We start from the raw sequence: 21935 nt of genomic DNA on the forward strand, positions 1-21935 counted from the left end.
CAGTATCTGGGTCCGATGTGATCGGGGAACTACAGGGACTCAACGGTGTCCTTCGGGATGAAACACGTACCGGTATAGCACCGAATTTTCAATATTGAAGTTCTTAAACTTCCGACGGAGTCTTGCGTTAGGTCTACGAGAGGATCCACGAATACGTTTCATAATGGAGTGGCAGTAGGAGTCACTACGTTGGCAAGTTGCAAACATATGAGAATGGCTAGGTGGGAGCCGATCGAGAGCTGCGAGTGAAGGAAATGCAGGATACACATCCAGCGGGTTGCTCATGGAAGGTGGTAAGCAGGGAGTGTTTGAAGACGGTGGTAGGGGACAACGAGAGAGAGCATCGGCATCCTGGTGTTTCTTTCCAGACTTGTAGGTGACGTCGAAGTCGTATTCTTGTAAACGAAGTATCCAACGGGCGAGACGTCCCGGTAAATTTTTAGCGTCGCCAACCAGCACAAGGCGTGGTGATCAGTAACGACCGTAAAGTGGCGGCCGTGCAGATAAGGCCGGAAGTTTTGGACGGACCAAACAACGGCAAGGCACTCTTGCTCGGTAATGGTATAATTTTTCTCTGCAGGTATTAGCGTTCGACTTGCGTATGCGTCCACACGTTCTTCCAGAAGAACAGCGCCGATACCATGGCCGCTGGCGTCAGTATGTAGAAGAGTGGGTGCGGTGTTGTCGAAATGACAAAGCACAGGGTCGGACGTAAGGGCACGCTTTAGGGCGTCAAAAGCAGCTTGGCATTCGTCCTACCATACATAGGGAGCTCCAGAAGGAAGTAGTTGATCGAGCGGCACCGCAATGGTGGCAAAGTTACGTATACGAAGCGCCGGAAATACGAAGCTAGGCCAAGGAAGCTACGCAAGTCTTTGGCGCGTTGAAGCCTGGGGAAGCCCAGGACAGCGGTAATCTTATCGGGGTCAGGTCGAATGCCCTCCTTGCTGACAAGATGTCCGAGCACTTTAATGGTTTTGCTGGCGAAGTGGCACTTTTTTGTATTCAGCTGAAGGCTTGCAGCAGAGAGGCATGTCAACACTTCCTCGAGGCGCTGCAAGTGCTGATGGAAGGTCGACGAAAATATGACGATGTCGTCAAGGTAGCATAAGCAAGTCTTCCACTTTAGACCCCGTAGTACAGTGTCAATCCTCCGCTAAAATGTGGCGGGAGCATTACACAGGCCGAAAGGCATTACGTTAAATTCGTAAAGTGCATCGGTTGTGGCAAAGGCAGTTTTTTCCTTGTCTGCTTCGTGCATGGGGATCTGCCAGTATCCGGAGCGTAGATCAAGGCTGGTGAAATACTCCGCGCCTTGTAATGAATCTAACGCATAATCGATTCGGGGCAGTGGATATACATCTTTGCGGGTTATTTTGTTCAAGGCACTGTAGTCCACGCAAAATCGCACTGAGCCGTCTTTCTTACGCACCAAAACGACAGGTGACGACCAAGGGCTTGAGGAAGGGCGGATGAGGCTTCGTTTCAGCATGTCGGCAACGTGGGTATCGATGATCTGGCGTTCGGCGGAAGAAACACGATATGGCCGCCGGCGCACGATGGAAGTTCCATCTGTGAGCCGTTGCATAAGTCTGTCCCAGAAGAGGAGAGTGCACGTCGAAGGAGTCTTTATGCTTGAATACCAACGCCATAAAACTCTTCCGTCTGCTGGGACGTTAGGTCAGTGCTGATTGCACAAGCGAGAACAGAAGCAGGGACCGTATCTATAGCTGTATATGCTTGTGAAACAGCAGTAGTCGAAGTAAGCACAGAGACAGGCTGAGTGTCCAAGACGCAAATTGCAGCAGCGCCTTTAGGAAGAAGTACTGGCTCAGTGGTTGTGTTGAGTACAGCCAAAGTGGCCGTGCCGTTGGTGAAGCGAACAAGGCTAGGTGCCAGAGCAATCCCTTTGGACAGGCAACGAGCTGATGGTACAACTAAAACGTCACCATCGGCGATGTCAGATTTAACTACAAGAAATTGTTCGTGGCCAGGAAGGCACCATACAATCGTCAGCAGTTCGTATGCGAAGGCGCGGGTCAGGCACGTCGTCGGAATTGTCTGGAATTGTCAGTCTCGGTCAAGTTAACGAGGCGTTGACGGCACGGAATGAAAGCAGACGCCGAAGAGAGAAAGTCCCACGCTAGTATAAGCATGTGAGCACAGGAAGTCAACACTGCGAACTGGATATGGTGGCGAATCCCGTCAATCGAAACGCGAACGGTGCATTATGCCGATCGCCGAATCACAACATTATTTGCGCCATGTAGAATAGCTCCATTGTAAGATGCAGTAACCTTGCGTAGACGAGAGCACAAGTCAGCGTGAATAACAGAAATAGCTGCGCCCGTATCAATCAACGCAGGAACTGGTACACCTTCTACACACACTAATAAAGTATTGGCCCAGCACACTGGAGGAATTGTGGTCTGTGCGGGCCATGCAGCTTTCCCTCCAAAAACTGCACCATCTAGTTTACCGATCGGTAGTCAGGAGTGCGGGAGGCTGGTAGCAGAGTTGATGTCGAGCGTCGGAGAGGGGAAGGCGAGCGGCGGCGCCCTGGAAGGTAGTTGCGAGGTTCTTCGGGATTTGGAGGCGGAGTAAGTGAGCGTTGTGAAAGCCGGCGCTGGTAAGGACTCGGAAGAAGCAACGGGTCTCTCTCGTAAACGTCGTAACCACGGCGTTCGTCCTGTTGTGGTCTTCGACAAAAGCGCGATATGTGTCCGCGAATACCGCAATAATAACAAATGGGGCGGAGCGTAGGCCGGGTAGGGTAATATGCTGTGGCAGGTGCACGAGGTGCCAGAGTCGCCAGATGGTTGGGAGTAGCAGGAGCAGGAGGCGTTGTTTGAGCGAACGCTGGTGCCATAGCCGCAACGGAGCATACGAGGGCGCCGGCGAAGGAGGGGCACAGCCCACAGTGCAGGTCATGGAGGACAGCTCCTCTTTGATGATGTCGCGCAGGCCAGGAACCGAAGGTTGCGGCTGAAGAACGGGAGGACGGCGCAGGCCGAACAATTGGAGCTCTTCGCGTATGAGAGTCTGAATCAGGACACGCAGGTCCGTATCCGAGGAAGGAGGCGTGTCACAGGCGACAGGTTGTAAACGGATGGCCTGCAGGGCGTCCAGATGCTGGCAAGTCGCGATAACATTGGTAACGGTATTTGGATTCTTGATGGCCAGTGCGTTGAACGTGACGTGAGCAACGCTCTTGAGGATATGACGAAAACGATCAGATTCAGTCATGGCTGCGTCAACCCGGCGACAAAGGGCGAGGACGTCCTCAATATAAGAGGTGTATGTTCTACGGAAAGTCGCATACGTGCATCAAGCTTTTTCTTGGCTACCTCAGAGCGGACGTTTGGGGCGCCGAAAATTTGCCGAATCTGGTGTCTGAAAGCCGCCCAGTCAGGCAAGGAGCTCTCATATGGTTAAGAAACCAAGTCCTGGCAACGTCAGTGAGGTAGAATGCGACGCTCCGAAGCTTGTGAAAATCATCCCACCGGTTAGACTCACTCACTCGGTCATAATTGTCCAGCCAGTCGTCAACGTCTTCACTGGAAGGCCAGCGAACATAGTGGTATCGCGCTGCCGCGCGCTGACGGTCAATGAAGGAACGGCCGGTGGGGCAGAGACGGTGAAGCTGGGGGCTCCTGGTGGATCTTCTTGGGGCATGATGGCGAAAAGGCGGGGCAAGTGGCGACCAGAACGAAGCTCCAGGGAAACTCGAAGTCGTAGAGGACCAAGGGATCGAGAGCAGCCTCCACCACTTGCGAGACAGCTGTTCAATCTCGACGGTTTATTATGCAGGCCGCGCGCTGAAGAGAATGACGCTGGCCATGATGATGAGTATATACAGATGAAGAAGATGAAGGGTTAATATATTGCTCACAATATATATGAATGTACAGAAACACCCGAAAATTTTGTGAAGGCTTAGTGTAAATTAAAGTAGAATATTAACAAAAGCAAGTGTGCCTTGTGAGAAGTTCATCGTTAATAAATCTTGGACAACTGAGAAGGCTTTCCGTTGTTCTTTACATTTGACACAATAATACCTTTCTGGTGGTGATGAGTTCACTATTTGCATGAGACATGATTATATTTTCTGCCTCTGAAGGAATGAAAGTTATCCGTAGAATAAAATGTTTAGAAAGCTAGCTGCTGTCCGTATGGACCACATTTCCCAGACGTTGACTATCGGGCTGTGGCTTGATTTATTCACTCACTGTTGAACAGGCATAATTGTATAGTGGATTTCATTGTGCATACAGCTATGCTGCCTTCCGCCATGCTCCTTTATTAACGTCCCTCGCCATTATGCTGCATGCAGCTCCCAAACCTTTCATTGTTCCTCTTCTCTCTGCGTTAGTGCAGAAAAATTTCGTGTAGGTCGTTTAGGCAACATATGAGTGCTCTCGTAGGCTGAGGTAATTTCTGTGAACATGCAGGTGCTCACCAAACCCAATGACCCTCCATATGGTTCCATCGTCATGTTGGTCACTGACGGTATGGAAAGCGTGGAGCCCTACCTGAGGAGCATGATTCCAAGCCTCGTGAATTCGCTCGTCGAAGTGAGCACGTTTGCACTCGGAACCGCTGCAGACCCCAAGCTCGAAGAACTGGCAGCTGCAACGAACGGCAGGGTGTTCTATTTCCCGGACAGTCAAAATTTCGCTGCCGTCCACATGGAAGTGGCCCTTCAGACAGCCAGCACACCCGGAATGGTGGATTCTGCATGGCCCATTATGGTCAGTATTAATGTCACAGTTTTACCGCTTTTGTGGCGATATTTAGCAGCTTTATTGTCTTTTAGCTCGTCGGTGGCACCAAGTGGAGAATACGAGTCCGAGTGTCCCCTTTAGTAATGAGCCCCAATTACACGCGAGTGCCGCCTTGACTGAGGGCGCGACGGGGATAAATATTTCGCATGGGAAAACGCTAAATTAATTGTCTTGCAAAAGCGAACAAGCGCAACTTGACTCTGACAACAACAGCAGTGGTGCACGCTTTTGTCCTCTCTATTTTACACAACCTGCCCGGAAATATGTAGACACTTTGTGATCGCTCAAGCTTCGCCTTTAAGAGTGAAACGCGATAGTATTCAAAGATCTTTGACAACTTCTCAAGCTCCCCGGCAACTGCAGCTTTTGTAACCATAATGTTTACCGGGAAACGCTGGCGGCGAGTGCTATGCACGAAGGTGAGCTTTCTGGTAGAAACGCGGCCTCTTGCGTGGGCCGATCCTGCAGGAAATGGTTAGCCGTGGCCAATAAAAAAAATAGATTTCTTTAGGTTTCTGTTGTTGTTTCACACTTTTAACATTTCAGCCTCAGAAGATACATTAATGACATGCGCTGTAGGGGTTTTGTTTGATAACATTTGTTTATGGGCTGTCATTCTCAAAATTCCGAGGAATAACTTTGTCAAGAATGTAAGACAAGGTACAATCAACTTGAGGGATATAATGGTGTGGCCCTTTAACCCGTACATACTGCATGTCATATATCAAGGCGTGGTATATGCATATACCTAAATATATACCGAACTTTTCGCTCACGGACAACACTGGATGACACCCACACCGCATCCTCTGCGACACGGGGCCCTTAACGCTTCCGCGTTAATATCCGGGTGCCGGCCATTCGTGTCTTCAACGCTCATGTGGCACTTAACGGCAGGCTGTTGCCCGAAACAGAATCTCGCAGACAGTACCACCGTGCGCAGCGCGCCTACGTAACCACGCTGCCTGGCGACAGTTAACGCGAGAGTGTTAAGGGCCCCGTGTCGCAGAAAATGCGGTGTGGCTTTGGCGGCATTGCCCGGCCATGAAAATCATCCCGAACCACCCCGACCCTGCAGTCCCTCCTCGTGGCGCTAGGCGTTAGTCAACAAAATGTAATTTCTCGAACATGATAGCGTTGGATTGTAACGTCGGAATGTATGCGAAAATATAATTGTGTTACGAGGAAACCCAAACACAAATCTTTTTACCCCGCATTTCTACCATACAACAGCGGCACGTCCGAGTACATTACTTGCTAAAATACGATCCGGATGCCGCTCGCGTCCTCAACAGTTTTGGTTGGTTACAGCCTTTCTAACGGTACTTGCTGCCGCCAGCTAAATTGGCGGGTTAAAGTCGGGAACAAAATGGCCAAGGACCAGCCGACAGACCACGTTTACTGCAACCCTTGGTGACGTGGTGAAACTAATTAACTTCTTTTATTAATCTTTGGCCTCAGCAGCCTGAGAAATATAGCGTATCTGAGCGCAGTACACGGCACGTCTACGTTTTAGTTAAACAGGCTACTAAGCAGAATCTTCATTACAGCACGCTTCGAAAAGCACCCTTACAGCAGTGTTGCCAGGTCCGACGAGGCGGCGTAGCCAAAAGCTAGAGAAGGTGTAGCCCAAATGTAGCCAAACAGAAAAAAAGCGCAAAACATTTCGTAGCCAAATATAGCCATTTTTATTAGCAATTTTATTTGTGTATACATTTTCACATTCGTGTACGACAGTCCTTTTTTGCACGACCCGTCGTAACAAAATGTCTGTGCCACCGCGACGGTCGGCTCTTTACTTAAACAGGGACATTATGCTTGCACAGAACGCTTTTTGGTTGGCCCCGGAAGCTCTTAAGTTCTAGCGAATCGCTGCATAGGGCGAATCAGTGCTGTTATTTTAAGACAGATAGTACTAAGTTATTTTTATTTATTCGCAGTAATATTAACTACGAACTGTGCTTTTTAGCTGTCGTGAACGCAAAATAATGTTTAGCATCATCGATCTCTCGCGTCATCTCTGCCTGCGGCGTAGAAGTTTAGCTGTCCAGCGATCTGCGACGTCGACGTGCTCACGGCTTCTTTTTTTTTCTGAGCTAAAACAAGTCTTTCGCGCTGTCATATCTCGCGTTATTTGTCTCATCGTCCAATCTGGTTTTCTCGTTTTTTTTTTCAATTAGCTTAGCCCGGATTCACTGGGACACACACTACCTATGTAGTGTCAATTTACATCAACCTGGCCGCCATCTTAGATCTCTAGCATGCCAAGAACATGCGTTAAGAAAAGAGGCAGACAACAGATGCCACGCACTGTCTGAATCGGTGTAAGCGAAGCTTTAAAAGATTGCTGCGCAAACAGGCACACTAGTGCAAGAAGCGGGCAGTCCTTTTCGGCGACGAGCACGTCCCGAACTAACTCGGTCGAAATGGTAAAAGCCACGACGGCGCACAAAGAGCAATGGTAAACAACAAATTGATAACAGCTATAATGCTGTGAAAACCAGTTACTGTCAAAAAGCAAAGCATATTGATGGCTAATAAAGTTTTAGAATAGGGGCCCCTAAAGTTTGGGGCCCCAAATAACTTTCCGGGTTTTAGCATTGGGGCGTGCCGGAATGAAGAGTTTTGGAATAGGCGTTTTGCTTTTGCGGATAGCGTGTTGCGGTTGCAGAGTCACTACGGCGTCAAATAAAAGCTGTTACAAATATTAAAATAAAATATACCATTTTATGATAAGAAGAGTAATTTAGACATTAGTGTTTTTGCCTTTAATTACAATTTAGAACTATTAGCAGCAAGCAACTTGTTGCGCTGAGTTTTGAGTAACCAACTTTACGTACCTTCACCCAGCCAAGTCAATTCGTGATAGGCCTAAGAGCCATGAAATCGACAATTGAATTCGGAATCAGCGGCGTATAATGAATCAATCTTCATTACACATTTTAGTTGAGAGAAAGTAATTAACCGCAATCACTTCTTCTAGCTTACTAACTTCACGCGTTACCACGAATCGAGCCCAGTTTTGTGCTAGGTTACAGCCATTGCTTCGAGGGGCGCCGCCACGTTTGTTGACGAAAGCTTTTGGTTTAGCTTTTGGGGCTCCCACTAAGTCGATGAAATAGCGTGCCCAATGAAAAACCCAAACACAGTTTGCGTCTTGCGCATGCGCAGTGGCTTCGACGCTATTTCTTTGGGGCCCCAATACGTTTGAGGCCCCTATTCTAAACCTCTAATAATTGCTGGGGTTTTACGTGCCAAAACCACGATATGACTGGGAGGCATGACGCAGTGGGGGACTCCGGATTAATTTTGGCCACCTCGGGTTTTTTAACGTACACCTAAGTACACGGATGTTCCTGCATTTCGCCTTAATCGAAATGCGGTCGCCGTGGCCGGGAATCAAACCCGCGTCATCGAGCCAGCAGCACGAAACCTCATAAGCTAAGCTAACACGGTGGGGGAGGTTCATGTAACGTGGTGCACTGATGTCATCGTGGCAAACATGTTTCGATAATGGCAGAATGAGTATCTGCATCCATGACATTACGGGCAAACCATCTAGAAGTAAAAGCACCAGAACCCACCTTTGGATCGGGGTCTTGCTCCCATTCTTTTTTATACGTTCTCGCATACTTGGCTCATTTCCCCATGTTTGGATTCTCCTCCCTGAGGAGGATCCGATCTTACGTCCAACTTATCGAAATTAATCTCAAATCTAAGCACGAAGAAAAATTCATCCAGCAAGAAAAGGAAAATGGCAGTAAAGCTTCGCGCCAGAAAAGTGGGGTAGATCAAAAGCTGTGCCCGGCGCGATACTTCATCCGGAAGACATGGCCATGAACACACTGGGGCGTGTCATCCACCCGCGCTTCCCTTCTTTCATGTCGGCGCCAGGATCGCCCGACCCTATGTTATTGCTCTCCCTTCCTGAGCATAGCCATGATAGTATACTGTGTACTGTGAAAAACCAACTACTTCCAGGTTCATCCCGATGCCCCGTGATCGGGTGCCTAACAGTCAAGCAAGGTGTAAGTTTAAGTGCATCAAAGATCAAAGCCACCGGCGCAGACAATAGCAGAGAAGGCAGGAAAGGCAGGGGGGGGGGGGGGGGGTCATTTCGCGGACGCACACACGCACAGTCACGCGGCCGGCTCAGCCAGCTATAACACAGCCTTCGAGATTTGCTTCTGCCCGATCAGAGCCACCTCTGGGGCTTGGATTAGGGCGCCACGTATAGCCCAAACACAGCCAAGTCGCAGATTTTCAGTAGCCCAAATATAGCGACATAGCCACTCGTCCAAGTCGACGCCAAAAATATTTTCCCGTAGCCCAATTTGGCTTAAAATAGCCAAACCTGGCAACACTGCCTTACAGTTGGAATACAACAACAATGCTCAATGCAGCTCACATCCTTGGCGTGAGGTAATACTACCACAAGCAGGCCATCGTGCCTTATAACTTGTTGCTTTATATTTGTCGCACGACATGCAATAGAAAAATAATTTTGTGTTAAAATAAAACAAAAAGGCAACCAGTATAATTAAGGTGTATGCAGGTTTCGTGTGCGCATTGGAGCAAAACTAAAGAAATTTAATAGATCACGTGCCAACGTGGGAACATCAGAGCATGACAGAAATAGAGCGCTGAAGTTTCGCCTTTAAGAGTGGAACCCTAGAGCATTATCGGGCCCCGTTCGCATCGCTTTTTTGGTTATCAGTAGGCTTCACTGCAACACAGAAGCTTTGAAAGCCAGCTTACAAAAACCAAGCTTTCACCGATACCCTTAAAATCGGCTTCACATTTAAACGGAAATGCATTGCTGAGAAGACGTTTTCCCAGGGGCAATATAGGTTGTCTTATATTAAAATGCGAAGCACCTGGCCAAGGCGGTGGTCAGACTTTCGACGCGGCAAAGAGGGCTAAGAATCTCGGGGTCCGGACAGGTCGTCACTGGAAACCAAACGTGGCAATGTTCGACACGTGAACGCTCTCGCGTGAGGCTAGCTTATCAGGGCTGTTTGAGGAATTATCTGGCTTTGCCTGGGATATTATTGGTCTTGGTAAGGGTCAGAAGAGCCGGTGAGGCTTTTACAGTGCTAACGGCCACGTCCATTGCTACAGATGTCGTCCAAATAAGAGAGAATTCGGGGTCGGGGTAAGAGAGCATTCGGGCCACAAGGACAAAGCGGGCAACATTGATGAATTCTACAGATGAATTCTACAGGTAGCAGTCGTCATAATACAGCTCCATTGGAGGTACAAAATAAAGGTAATACAAGCCTTCGCCCCAACCTCCAGCCACGATGATGAAGAAATAAACGTTTTATGAAGACGTTGAATCAGCGATGTGAAAGGTGAAAACTTAGTATACTGGGCGATTTCAGTGTAAAAGTGGGGAAAAAGCAGGCTGGTAGCAACAACGGCATCGATTCTAGGAGCACTAGAGGAGACATGTTGGTAGAATTGAACTCCCAATAATGAATACCTTCTTCAGGTATTCATTACGAAAATTACGAACGCACGGATGCGAAATATGAGCAGAGCACTATGCGTGTTTTCTTTTCGCGATATATTTGCTGGCGCTCTACCTCTCGTGCTTTACCGCAGCGGCAGCCGAGGGGTAAATGATCCACCTTGTATGCGGGAGGTACCGAGGTCAAATCCCGGTGCCGCCGGAAACCCAACGGTTTTTGACAGCGGAGCTGTTTAAGCCGGAGGTTGGCCCGTTTAGCCTAGACTAGAAACTGCGCCTGGCGATTGCGTCACCGCGCGTTGCCGAGAAACCACTTGCCCCAGCTGCGCCTCGCTTCTCCGCCGCTCCGCACCGCCGTGCCGAGCTGCTACGACCATGCACGTGCCACGTCTAGCCATGACGTCACTTCGAGTCGCCTAGCAACCCCATGTGCCTCGCTTCCCCTCAACATGTCAACGCTTCGCCAGGCTAGAGTGACCTAGAATATGGGAGAGTGTCCAAAACGCCGCGCGAATACATGGGAGGAGCGAGGACCTTTTTGTGTGAACTCCCGCGCCGCGGCGCTGCTGTACCGGACGCGTGGGCTTTCTCCGCTGCGGAAGCCGCGCCAAGGCGGCGGGCGTCTGCTACGAGCCTGATATTTTGGTTGCTGTTAGCCAACATCGCAATAATTTAGGATATATTAAGTACCACGTCACCGCAACGTAATACCGCAGTGACTCACCGCACAGAGAACGCGTTTGCTGGCTGTGAATACGGGTATTTTGTATATTTCCTTCTAGCTCGCTTGGTCCGCGCTTACGCGGCTGTTTGAGTAACGCATTCCGCGCGCTTACTTCATTTAGTTATGCGTGAATGAGCAACGTGAACGCGCTGCAGAAGAAAATAAGCTGGAAATCGCGATGACAACCAGGAGAACGTGGAAGATATGATTAGCTCATGCTAACGCTTTTACACGCTATCGTTCCCTTTCTTTTATTTCGTGCATTCGGTTTGTTTTATAAGACTGCCTTCCGCGCTCTGCTGTTTCTTTATTAAGGCGAAATCCTTAACAGGCTCTTGGGAAGCGCAATGTGTCCGTCGGTGGGGCCGCGGTACCAAAAATAAATACAAACCGCGTAACTCTCGCGTCTCGTTCACTTGGTATATATTCCAAAGTATAGCGTGGAAAGGCACAAATGTGTGACTAAGATGACTGATGGGTCATGGCATTAGTAACTTGACATACTTGCATTCACGTCGCGATTAACGACAATATCACGTGTGGTGCAAACCCGCATTTTTCGGCCAGAAATCCCTCTGATGGTGTGGGTACGTGTGACGATAAAAACGTGTTGAATGCCAATCTCGATCCCAGCGTGTCGAACTTGCTCATATATCATGAAGAACTGAGAGCACAGGTAAAGAGTAATAATAGTAATGATAATTTCTGGGGTCTGGACTGGACAAACTTTATTTGGGTCCTGCAGGACGCGCTTAGGGCGTAGTGGGCGTCTCCCACGTAGGGACCGACAGGGAATACCTGGCGGCCGCTTCGTGGGCCTGCTGGACGGCCCATTGCTGGTCGGCGAGAAGCGAGCTTCTGAGGGACTTCTCCCACTTGTCCGAGTTTTACATCCGAAAATCAAAATATGGCTATTGGAGGGCTCCGGTAATTTCGACCACCTGGGGTTTTTTAATGTGCACCTATATCTATGTAACGGGTGTTTTATGCATTTCGCCTCCATCGAAATGTAAGCCGCCGTGGCCGGGAATCGAACCCGCGTCCTCGATCTTAGCAGTCCAACCTACCAACGCCACTAAGCTACCACGGCGTGTAGGTAAAGGGTACGCGAGGAATTTACGCGGCAAAAAACTAGACAAATCCAAAATAAATGAAACGCTAACAGTGCAACATTGTGTACGTACACCTCATTTCATAATTACGAGTGAACGTCAGAAAACGAACATGACGCTTTACGGATGTGCAACTCGTCTTTCGCCTTCGTGTGTTGCAAGAGCGCAAACACTAAGCGAATGTTAACATGAAAGTAACTTTAGGAATATTTATTGCGTATGCTCGCTGGTTCGCACACAGCAAATATACTTACTGATAAATATTTACATACTTGTAGTTCCGTAATGAAAGAAGCAACTAATCACCAGAACATAAACTTCTCATGTTTTACTGATTGAAGGTAACAATTTTAGGGATATGTAGAATCAATAGCGATATTTGTAGTGCATCAAAGATTGCAATATTCAAGACGATTTTCCACTCAATATAATGCAAGCACAAACATCATCACGCGCCATGAATGCTGGTTAGATTACGTAAAAAATCACACGTTAAGCAATAACTATTATATCACAAGAAATTATGTTGGTAATTTCAGATAGGATTCACGGATTTATAAAACAAGGCTATTGCTTCAACAACTTTTGCATAATAAATGAGTGAATAGCTAGGCCAGTAGTAACTAGTCATTTCAATGTAGAAAAATATATATTTGTTCACCCTTTTTTATGTTTATTTACCTATTGGCTGGAATGGCTTTTCTTTCGTATGTCTGAATTTGAAACCAGCTTCGCTCACGGCGAACCTTAAGGTACATCGTGCGCGAAGTTTGTATTGAAGAGTTAGCGTACAGCAAGAATTGTTCGTGTACACCTTCTCATGGTGCTCTGTTCATAATAAAGTATTGTCGAAGCTAAAAAAATTATGAATAAATGCATATGCATATGGCTCTAAACCACTACTGACCGTGAGCGAAATGCGCGTAGTGGTGAGCGAAGCGGTCACTGCATGCACGCACGTAAGTATTTCACTTGACCGCGCGAGTAATTGACTTTTTTCGTTACTGTTATTCATGCAAGCATGGTGCTATTGCCCGCGTACCTATGCGAATAACGTATATTTTTTTTACGTTCTTTCCTTGCACGGGCTCATTTAGCGCGTTTCTACGCACGCACAGTTACCGTAATACCGTTCCCGAACTCTAGCACCGGAGCTAGGCCGCGCTGATCAGTTTGATACGTTAGTTTTTGCCTTATCTTGCTGTCCAAGCACAAAGAAACACTCAAAGATGGGTAAGCTCCATGCAGCACCACACTGCTGAAGTTAAATAGAGTTTAAGTGTTTTGCGTGGGAAATGAACGCAAAAAACTACAGCGCGTAGCAGACGACCCTCGCTTCCCGCGCGCTTCGCGAGAGCGAAAAGCCCACGGGTCCGGAGCAGCAGCGGCGCGGCGCGGCAGTTCACAGAAAAAGGCCCTCGCCGGAGCCGGCGCTTTGGACACTCTCCCATATTCTAGGTCACTCTAGCCAGGCCGCGTCTTGCAGCGCGTCGTGCGACCAAGCGAGAGTCTGCGCGTCAGCGTCGAGTCGACATGGGCCGCTATTTTGTAGCGATGCCTTTAAAGTAATAATGCCTTTTCGCGCTTATCGCGCTTTGTCAGTGATCACAGCGACGGTCCGATCGCGTTATCAACGTTGATACCGGTCTCTCTGACGACTGACAAAGCGCGATGAGCGCGAAAAGGCATTATGACTTTAAAGGCATCGCTACAAATAACGGCCATTGAATGCCGTGCCGAAGCTGCAGCCGAGAAAAGGCGTCGTCGAGTTGAAGATCCTGAGTTTCGAGAACGAGAACGCGCGAGTCTGCGTTGGAGTATCCGGCGTCGTCGGGATAGCAACCCTGGCTGTAGCTTGGTCGATTACAAGCGCCAGTGTTTGCTCCAGCCTTGCACCACTAGTGCAAGCTGCGCTGATTTTTCCTAATATGTAGATACATTCCCTGCCCTGGTGCTCGGCTATCGTGAGAGTTCACATCTCGAAAGGGGGCCAAATGAAGATTTCCGAGTTGTCTCTGGGCGCCTCTCGTGCAACCACAGACGACCCTGTTGAAGAGCATTCTCCGCGGCTGTGGGAGGCAAGTTCTGCCGCCGGGTATCTGCCAGTAAAATAGGTACAAGCGCGCTTTCGGCCTGGTGCTTGGTCAATATGGGACCTCAACGCTTGGAAAGGGGTATTTATTTCCAACCGTAGGGGTCCCCACCTCAATAGGTGCACTCCGGGCGCCACATGGCAAATGGCTGCCGGAGCGGCTCAAACATCACTTTTGTCTTTTTTTGTGCTCACGAGGGTTTCGACGGGAATTTAGGGCGCAGGCTCCTTTCCCTACCGTATCGTCCATGAAGACAGCCGAGCGCCAGGACGAGGAACACTTGTGCCCATTTGAACCAGTGGGTGCCCGGTGGTGGTAGGACTCGAACCCAACTAGGCCATGCTGACGACGAAAAAAAAACTAATCGTACAGGTATTTTGCAATGGCAGATTGGGGCCCTCACATGACACTTCTGAAATAGGGCATGCAAGTTTCCTCTCTTTCTCTTTCGTATTCCAGCTTGTCTTGTCACCTCTTCCAAAGCGGCTAATCATACAGGTGGCATGGACAACAGGCAGCAATCATGCTGCCGCGCAGACTCAAATGGGACTCATACTCTGCTAACATGATGACAAAAAAATGACATGCCAACTCAGCGCGCAGCAACGCATAAAGCCGTCGGTGGTTTCGCATTCTGAGCGGCAAAGGACAACCCTGACAATTGAAGGGGACCGGACTGGGAGTCGTGGCGGGTCTCGCAAATCCGGTGTCTTAGTGGTCAGCACACTGAACCGTGGCCTTGTAGACTCCATGTTTCCCCGCCATAGGTTCCGGGGTCGTGGCTGACCCAAAGCTCGTCCACGGTGATGGATGCTGCTCAGAGCTGAGTGAAGCCAAACATTTCGTGTCCAGTGTTGTGGCCTGACGGTTGGGTCTGTCGAACCGGTGTGCGGCATTGATAAAGCCGCATTAGGCCGCACAGGCTGCGTACAGCACCCAAAAGACAAGCAAGAGTTGTGGACACTCGCTACCACATGGGCAACCAACACAGCTTGGTGATTGCCCAAGGACAACAAGAAGTCGTAAGATGCCTACGCAGTGAATTTTTCGCAGAGCTCTCATGTTTTCCCTTATTTATATCAAACGGGAGAGAGGAAAGTAAATTTCACGCTGTCTCTGAACAGTGCGGGGCACCTTTTTCTGACGCATGGGGCATAGTTTGTAAAAGCAGAGAGGCATGGGGCAGACGCGCGGCACGCTTGTTGCCCTCGGCGTGCGGGAAGTCGTATCCGCGGTTTCGCCCTGGCTCGGCCTGGGCATAGGATAGATGTAAAAGATGCAAAAGTTATAATACCGTTGAGCGCCGGCGTGTGACCGATGGGCCTCGTGAAGCAGGATGTTGGAGGCTACGGCCTGATCTCACGAAGTCAGAATGCGGCGTCCGGACCACGATGACGGAACGCGAGTGTCTGCCCTAGAGGCCTCTGATGGAAAAAAAAAGATAAAGACAGATCGCGAGTTCGAATCACTAATTCTTTTTGTTCTCTTGACAGCGCATAATCTCGTTTCTTTTTCTTTTTATCGTAGTGTACTCATGCTTTCTTTTCTATTTCTCTCTCTTCTACTTTTCTCTGGTCCGGGAGCAAGATACAGGGATGTCGGCTCTCCTAGGCCCTCACCACCTGTAAATACATAACATGTAACGTGTAAATATGCAAATGGTTTCTTTATTATAATTTTATTTGTCATTTCTAAGATTGTATTCCTTCTCCTGTATGTGTCCACAACAACGGATTGTGGAATGGTAAAGTTGGCAGTTATTGCGGCTGTGACTGTCCGGTCTGCTGAGTCATCCTGGCCTGGCGGCCATAGCAGCCTCATATTTCACAGAGCAGTTGCAGATCTTTAAGCCTTCTGCCATGACTGAAACGCAGCGGAATGTAAAAAATGTGGCAGTTTAGCCCGAAAGGCGAAGCATCAATTGCGATAGCAAATTAGTAGAGAGCTATTCGAAGTAGGGTAGTAGTTTTATCGGCTGTATAAACTAGGGCACATTCGCTTACTAACTGAATTAACAAGCGTGGTGTCAGCGCGCACAAGCAAACATGAATGGATCACACAATGACCGCAGACAACGACTGTCAAAACGCTGGCAGCAAGAGCAGCCGCCGCAGCGGGCGAAGGTTCGTATAGTCTATCGCTTCAACGGGAACGGAGCGGCGAATGCACAGCGCATACAAAGGTCAGAGCCGTGTGGAGATAACAGACGGTGCGTGACATCGCCACAGCCGCGGGCAAAGTACGAGCGCAGTTGTTGGCAGAATAGAAGCCGCCCCCCCTCCCTCCCTCCCGCGCTGCCTTCCCGCTTTCTTGCTTTCGCGCGGGAGATTCGGTGGGAAGTTCCCCTTACAGCCGCTTGCAAGATACGCCTTTGGTGCGGGAGCACAGCGTCGCCCCGCTTCCCTCCCTCCCATAACCCCATGGACTTTAGCGCGACGGTCGCGTTTGCTTTCCGCCGTGCGTTCGCTCTCCGTGATAGCGTGCGTCCCCCGCGCGCTTTTGCTCGCGCATACGGCACGCGGTGACGATTTTATCGCCCTTGGACTTTATACGGAATCTGACGGCGACGGCAGAAATCCGGTTGAAGTGTCCATATAATTGCTATCGCAATAAAACGAGAAGTACTTCGTCATGCCGTCATTATCATCATCATCGACATTTCACCATTCATTAGAAGGGCGCCATCGGGACCTTTTTTTGGTAGGTGACGATGACGTGATTTGTGTGCCGTTTTCCTGCCACCGCTTTCTGATGACGGTGGGGTCGCACAATGAGCCAAGTAATGCCCTCGTATTAAAACGGGAAGACATAACAATGAAATGCAAGAATTATAGGAAACGTTGTAACATAATAAAAAAGTTGAATCACTTTAGCATAAGCTGAAGAGGATGAAGGCGAAAGCCTGCGCTCACGAGTACTTGGCCCTCACAATTACTTGACATTCTTATCCGAATGCGTTGTTACTTCCTATTGTTTTCTCCCACGGAAGGTCGTGCGTTTAAATACCTTACTTAACTCTGCCTTAATGAACTGCGCTTTAATTAGCTTCGCCCTAATTAACACCAAATGTCGTGGGTTTGACACCTACCAAAGGTTATTAATATAAGACCAAAGCTCGAGGGTGCGACTCTCACCAAATGTGGATTAGAGGGCATTGTTTAACTATATCTTAACTGTGTCTTCGCCTTAAGTAACACTAAATCTCATGGGTTTGACACCCACCAATGGTCTAGGTTCGACTCCCGCCAAAGGTGGTGGGTTCGGCCATCAATGGTGGCACCATCAGCTCAGGTGCCAGTCAATTCTTGTGTCATCGAATTTTCTGGACGGTCAAATATCCGACCCATGAGCCATCTAAGGCTGCGCTCCCGCCTTAATAATTCCTAATTATACAATGGTATGACGCTTTGCGCCTCGGCAGATGATGTTTTCAATCCCTCAGTTGTGTTTCTCTCTTTAATCCATAAATATGTAATTTTTTCTTATCATTAAGCCCAACATGAAACATTCCTTGTTCTGTGGGTTTGGACATAGTCAGAAGATAACTGTGGAATACTTTTTTCGCGACGCAGATTTTGCACGACGAAAGAAACTTCACCAATCAGACGAGTCTCGAATTCGCCATCGATATTGGTTTGACAAAGAAAGCAACAGTCTTCTTAACTAGAGTTCATGCGGAGCAAGATATCCGCATATGGCTCGTCGACCCTGATGGACAGCCCTGCACAAGCTGCCGTACTGCTATCATTAGTGACTTGGTCAATATAACCATACCGGACCCAGCACAGGTAAGTTCACTAGCAAAGCAATAATTCTACATGTACTACCCCCGATTTCGCACAGTATATTTTGCAGGGAAGCACTGTATGGACGTTTGTCTTCATAGCACAAGGTCTCCAATCTTGCGTTCGGCTTGGCCCATGACATCCTATGTTGCGGAGTAGACACGAGAGATGGCGTCATAATGGTGATTGGTAATTTCTACTAACATCTCCTTGGAAACGGGTCGTCGATAAATGGCCACTAGCCTGCTCGAGCTAATGGATTTGTACTTCATAACTGTACACTAGCATTCAGCCTATGTCTACTTTTTATTTTATTAATACGATTTTGTGCTGGGTACATCCCGCACTTTGCACTACAGCACTGAACTGGCTCGGGCTTACCCGAAAGCCCGGACCCGGCCCGGCCCGTGAAGTTTTTTCACGGGCTCGGGCCGGGCTCGGGCACGGCGTGTGCTTTTTGACCCGGGCCCGGGCCGGGCTCGGGTTTTTTGACGCGGGCCTGGGCCGGGCTCGGGCTTTCTGCGAGTTATTCTCGGGCTTCTCAACTCTGAAAAACATGTATTTTTCGGTCTTGGGCCGGGTTCGGGCCGGTTTCGAGTTGGGCTCGGGCCGGGCTCGGGCTTAAGGTAAAGGGGTGGCGCCCACCCCTTTACCTTAAGCCCACAAGAGTTTTGATCGGGCTCGGGCGGGCCGCCCAATGTAAAAACGGGCCCGTGCAGTGCTCTACTGTGCACTATGTTTGTCTCTAACCATTTTTTTTCCGGGGCGAGAATGCACGTGCTGGAGAGGGGCCGCTCTTCAGCCTCACTTCAATCCACCACCTGCGCGGTAATAATAATACTGCTGTATCAGATGGGCTGCTGGTGATGAAGAAAAAAAAGTCGCACTTTCGCCTGAAAGGCGAAGCATCGATTGCGATAGCAAACTAGTGGACACGAAATAACGATAATAGTTTTATCGGCCGCATAAACTCGTAAACATAGGCACACTAACTAAACTAACAAGCGCGATGTCACGGGCGCACAAGCAAACATGAACGCACCTCAATCGATGACCGCGGAAACTCACTGTCAAAACGCTGTAGTGAGTAAGCGCGGCAGCAGCTGTAGGCGAATTGAACCACGTCCCGCCGCTCGCAACAACGCAAACGAAGCCGCGAAAACATAGCAGGACTCGGCCCCCGCCGTAGATGGCTTTCAAGCATGCTTTCAAGATACAGCGGCCCGGGTGGATGCGAGCGGCGTAGTGCGCTGCCTCCCCCTTCCCTACCCCCCCCCCCCCCTACCCCCAGAGACTTCCAGCCCGGCGTGCGCGCGCGGTCGCTCGGGCGTCGCCACCGTTTCCAGGGGAGGCGGCGCCTGCTGTCGTCTCGGAAGGGGACTTCTGGCTTGCGCGTCACAGTCGGCGCCGAGCCCCGCCGTAGTTAGCCCGGGCGGGTGCTGGTGCTTCCCGGAAACACTCCAAAAGCGACGTTGTCTCATCGACGCACGAGGCCGATGACTCGTTGCATCCTGGGGTCGCAGAACTCGGCACGCCCATCAGCTCCTGGCAGTTGAACGGCCGAAGATACGAGACATAATTGCTCGTTCATTTGCACCAGGGGACGCTGAATTAGTCGTCAGCTCCTTGGCCTCGAGAAAACGACGAAGCGTGAACAGCACTCCACCGCTGCATGTCTGCCGGGGAAGCATTCTTTGTCCCGAGGGACCATCAGGCACAACAGTGCGCGGCGGAGGCGCGCCAGACGTAGACATGGGGACACCAAGGAAAGATCGCAGTGCTGAGGAAGAAGCCGCTTGAGAAGAATCGTGGCGCGCTACTAAGCGAGACTGCCAGCGTCGATACCGATTGTACCCAGCACGATGTTACGGACCGGGGTTTGGTAAACCTTCCCATGCGTCTGCTTGGAGCTCTAACCAGGTTGACCATCGGAGAGGGTCCGGCAGAGAAGAGAAGGCGACTTAAAAACAAATAACACAAGTTTAATACATGGTTACGGGCGAATGGTGTGCTCCAAAGAAAACATACAAGAAACGTTCAGCGTGCATGCACCTGCAGGCTAGGGCAAAGCAGGAGTGTTCACCACGTGGCTGCTTTCTGGCTTTCTTATACCTTCCACCATCCGGGCATTCTCCCCCTCTCCTCCTCTCACTGCAGGACAGGGTAAACCAGTCGAAGTAGTAAGGGTGGGTGACCGTAGCGGGGTGAACGTACCCAGCGGGAATGAGATGGTCGCAAGGCGGCACGGCAGGATTCTTCGCTGACGTATCCTTGACCCTCGCGACAGACACGTCTGTTCATGTTCGCGAGCGAGATCGTTAGGCACGCCGTTTCCCATGCGCTAGCACGTGGTCCGGGCATGGCCGCTCAAAGTGAATCCTAACAGACTGCACGTGGTCCGGGCATGCCGCTCTAAGCGAATCGTAACAACGGTTAGCCGAAGAAGCCACTACAGAACGACGGCGGCGAGCCCGAGACCCCGAATACGTCCATCGTGATAATGCTAGGGAACGGGAGCGAAATAGTCGGCTCCTAGAAGATCCCGACGTGAGAGAAGCCGAGAACGAACGATACCGATCAGCTCCGCTGTGTCTTTAGCCTTTCGCCACTAGTGCAAGCTACCCCGAATTTCTGTATTTTTATGGTGTTCATATAGGAGTAAATAATAATTCATTTCTCTCAGACGTTTTTAAGGTATTCCCATTGGAGTAAATACTACTTCGTCTCTTAAAGGAGTGTTTAAGTGCTTCAATTGGATCTAACATTACTTTCATACTTGCAAGGGTTTTAGAGGTTTCATATGGAGCAAATTTTACTTGATTTATGGAAAGGGTTCCTGAGGTGTTACAAATGGAGTGAATACTTATCCATTTCTGAAGAGTTTTTCGAGATCCTGCTATATTATTTATACTATTTTTCTGCAAGGAATTGAAGCCGCAGCTTTGGTTTCGTGGCTTTACTACACTTATTAATGACCGATGAAGTGCTGCAGGTGCTATGTTCTGGGCAGAGAACAACCTTTACCATTACTTATGTTGTTTTCCACATTTATAGTTCGATTTTCAACTTAGTTATAATACTCCACTGGATATTAATCTGGAATTGAAGTACAGTAAGAGCGTTTATCTATCGGTCTAGTCAACCACCCTTTCTCGGCTAGTCAACTCTGCTCAATACCACAAATCGAAATGTGAATTAAGCACGAATAAAACCCAGGCATTTGCGCTATCACGTTCGCGAAATTATGTGACACTGATAAGATTCAAGTATGCGCGACAATTTTTTTTGGTACCATTAGACCATTAACGAATGGAATTCTTGACAGGAATACATTCTCGCCGATGTATTTGTTGTTAGCATTTCAACGCGCGTTATGATTTATTAGGAAAATAAAACTGAAAGTTGTTCAGATAGCTATATGAAGTATATTTTATTTCTGTACCATTACAACCACACACGGGAGACAAGGCATAGAGGAAAGCATAGCATTCAAGGAAAATTACGGGTCATAAGAGCATGTTATTTGAAATGACACATATCAATTAGCAATAATATAAAAAGGTATATACCATACATCAGCAAGGCCGAAAGTCCAACATATCGCTCATTCAATAAACAAACGCGCACGAAAACAACACAATGCAGGTGTACCGACAAAAGGAAGCCCGGATTACATTGAATGACAGAAGGATGCGTGGCCAATTATGGCAATAATTTAATTACTCGAGTGAACCATATGAAGTATCGCTCTCCATAAATTGCCGCGCACCATTTAAAACAAGAAATATGATCTATTTACGAGAGTCATTCTCAAAAAAAAAAATATTGCGTGAACACGGGACAAGGAAGGAAACAGACACGCACTCGTGTCGGTTTCCATTCTTGTCCCGTCTTCGCGCAGTTCAGCCAAAAGTAAATATGCACGAACAAGCCCAGCTAAAACCCTTCTTCAACCTAGCATGGC

General features: G+C 49.0%; 1 protein-coding gene across 1 annotated transcript in view; it reads left to right on the top strand.

Annotated features, from left to right (window-relative positions):
- Window positions 1-21935, top strand: part of LOC125940925 (calcium-activated chloride channel regulator 2-like) — a 290188-nt gene that overhangs the window by 40873 nt on the left and 227380 nt on the right. The window contains exons 6-7 of the mRNA XM_049657656.1: window positions 4452-4751; window positions 17759-17974. Of these exons, the coding sequence (XP_049513613.1) occupies window positions 4452-4751; window positions 17759-17974 (516 nt within the window). The remainder of the gene's footprint in view (window positions 1-4451; window positions 4752-17758; window positions 17975-21935) is intronic.

This window comes from Dermacentor silvarum, chromosome 10, assembly GCF_013339745.2.
Source record: "Dermacentor silvarum isolate Dsil-2018 chromosome 10, BIME_Dsil_1.4, whole genome shotgun sequence".
Classification (NCBI taxonomy): domain Eukaryota; kingdom Metazoa; phylum Arthropoda; class Arachnida; order Ixodida; family Ixodidae; genus Dermacentor; species Dermacentor silvarum.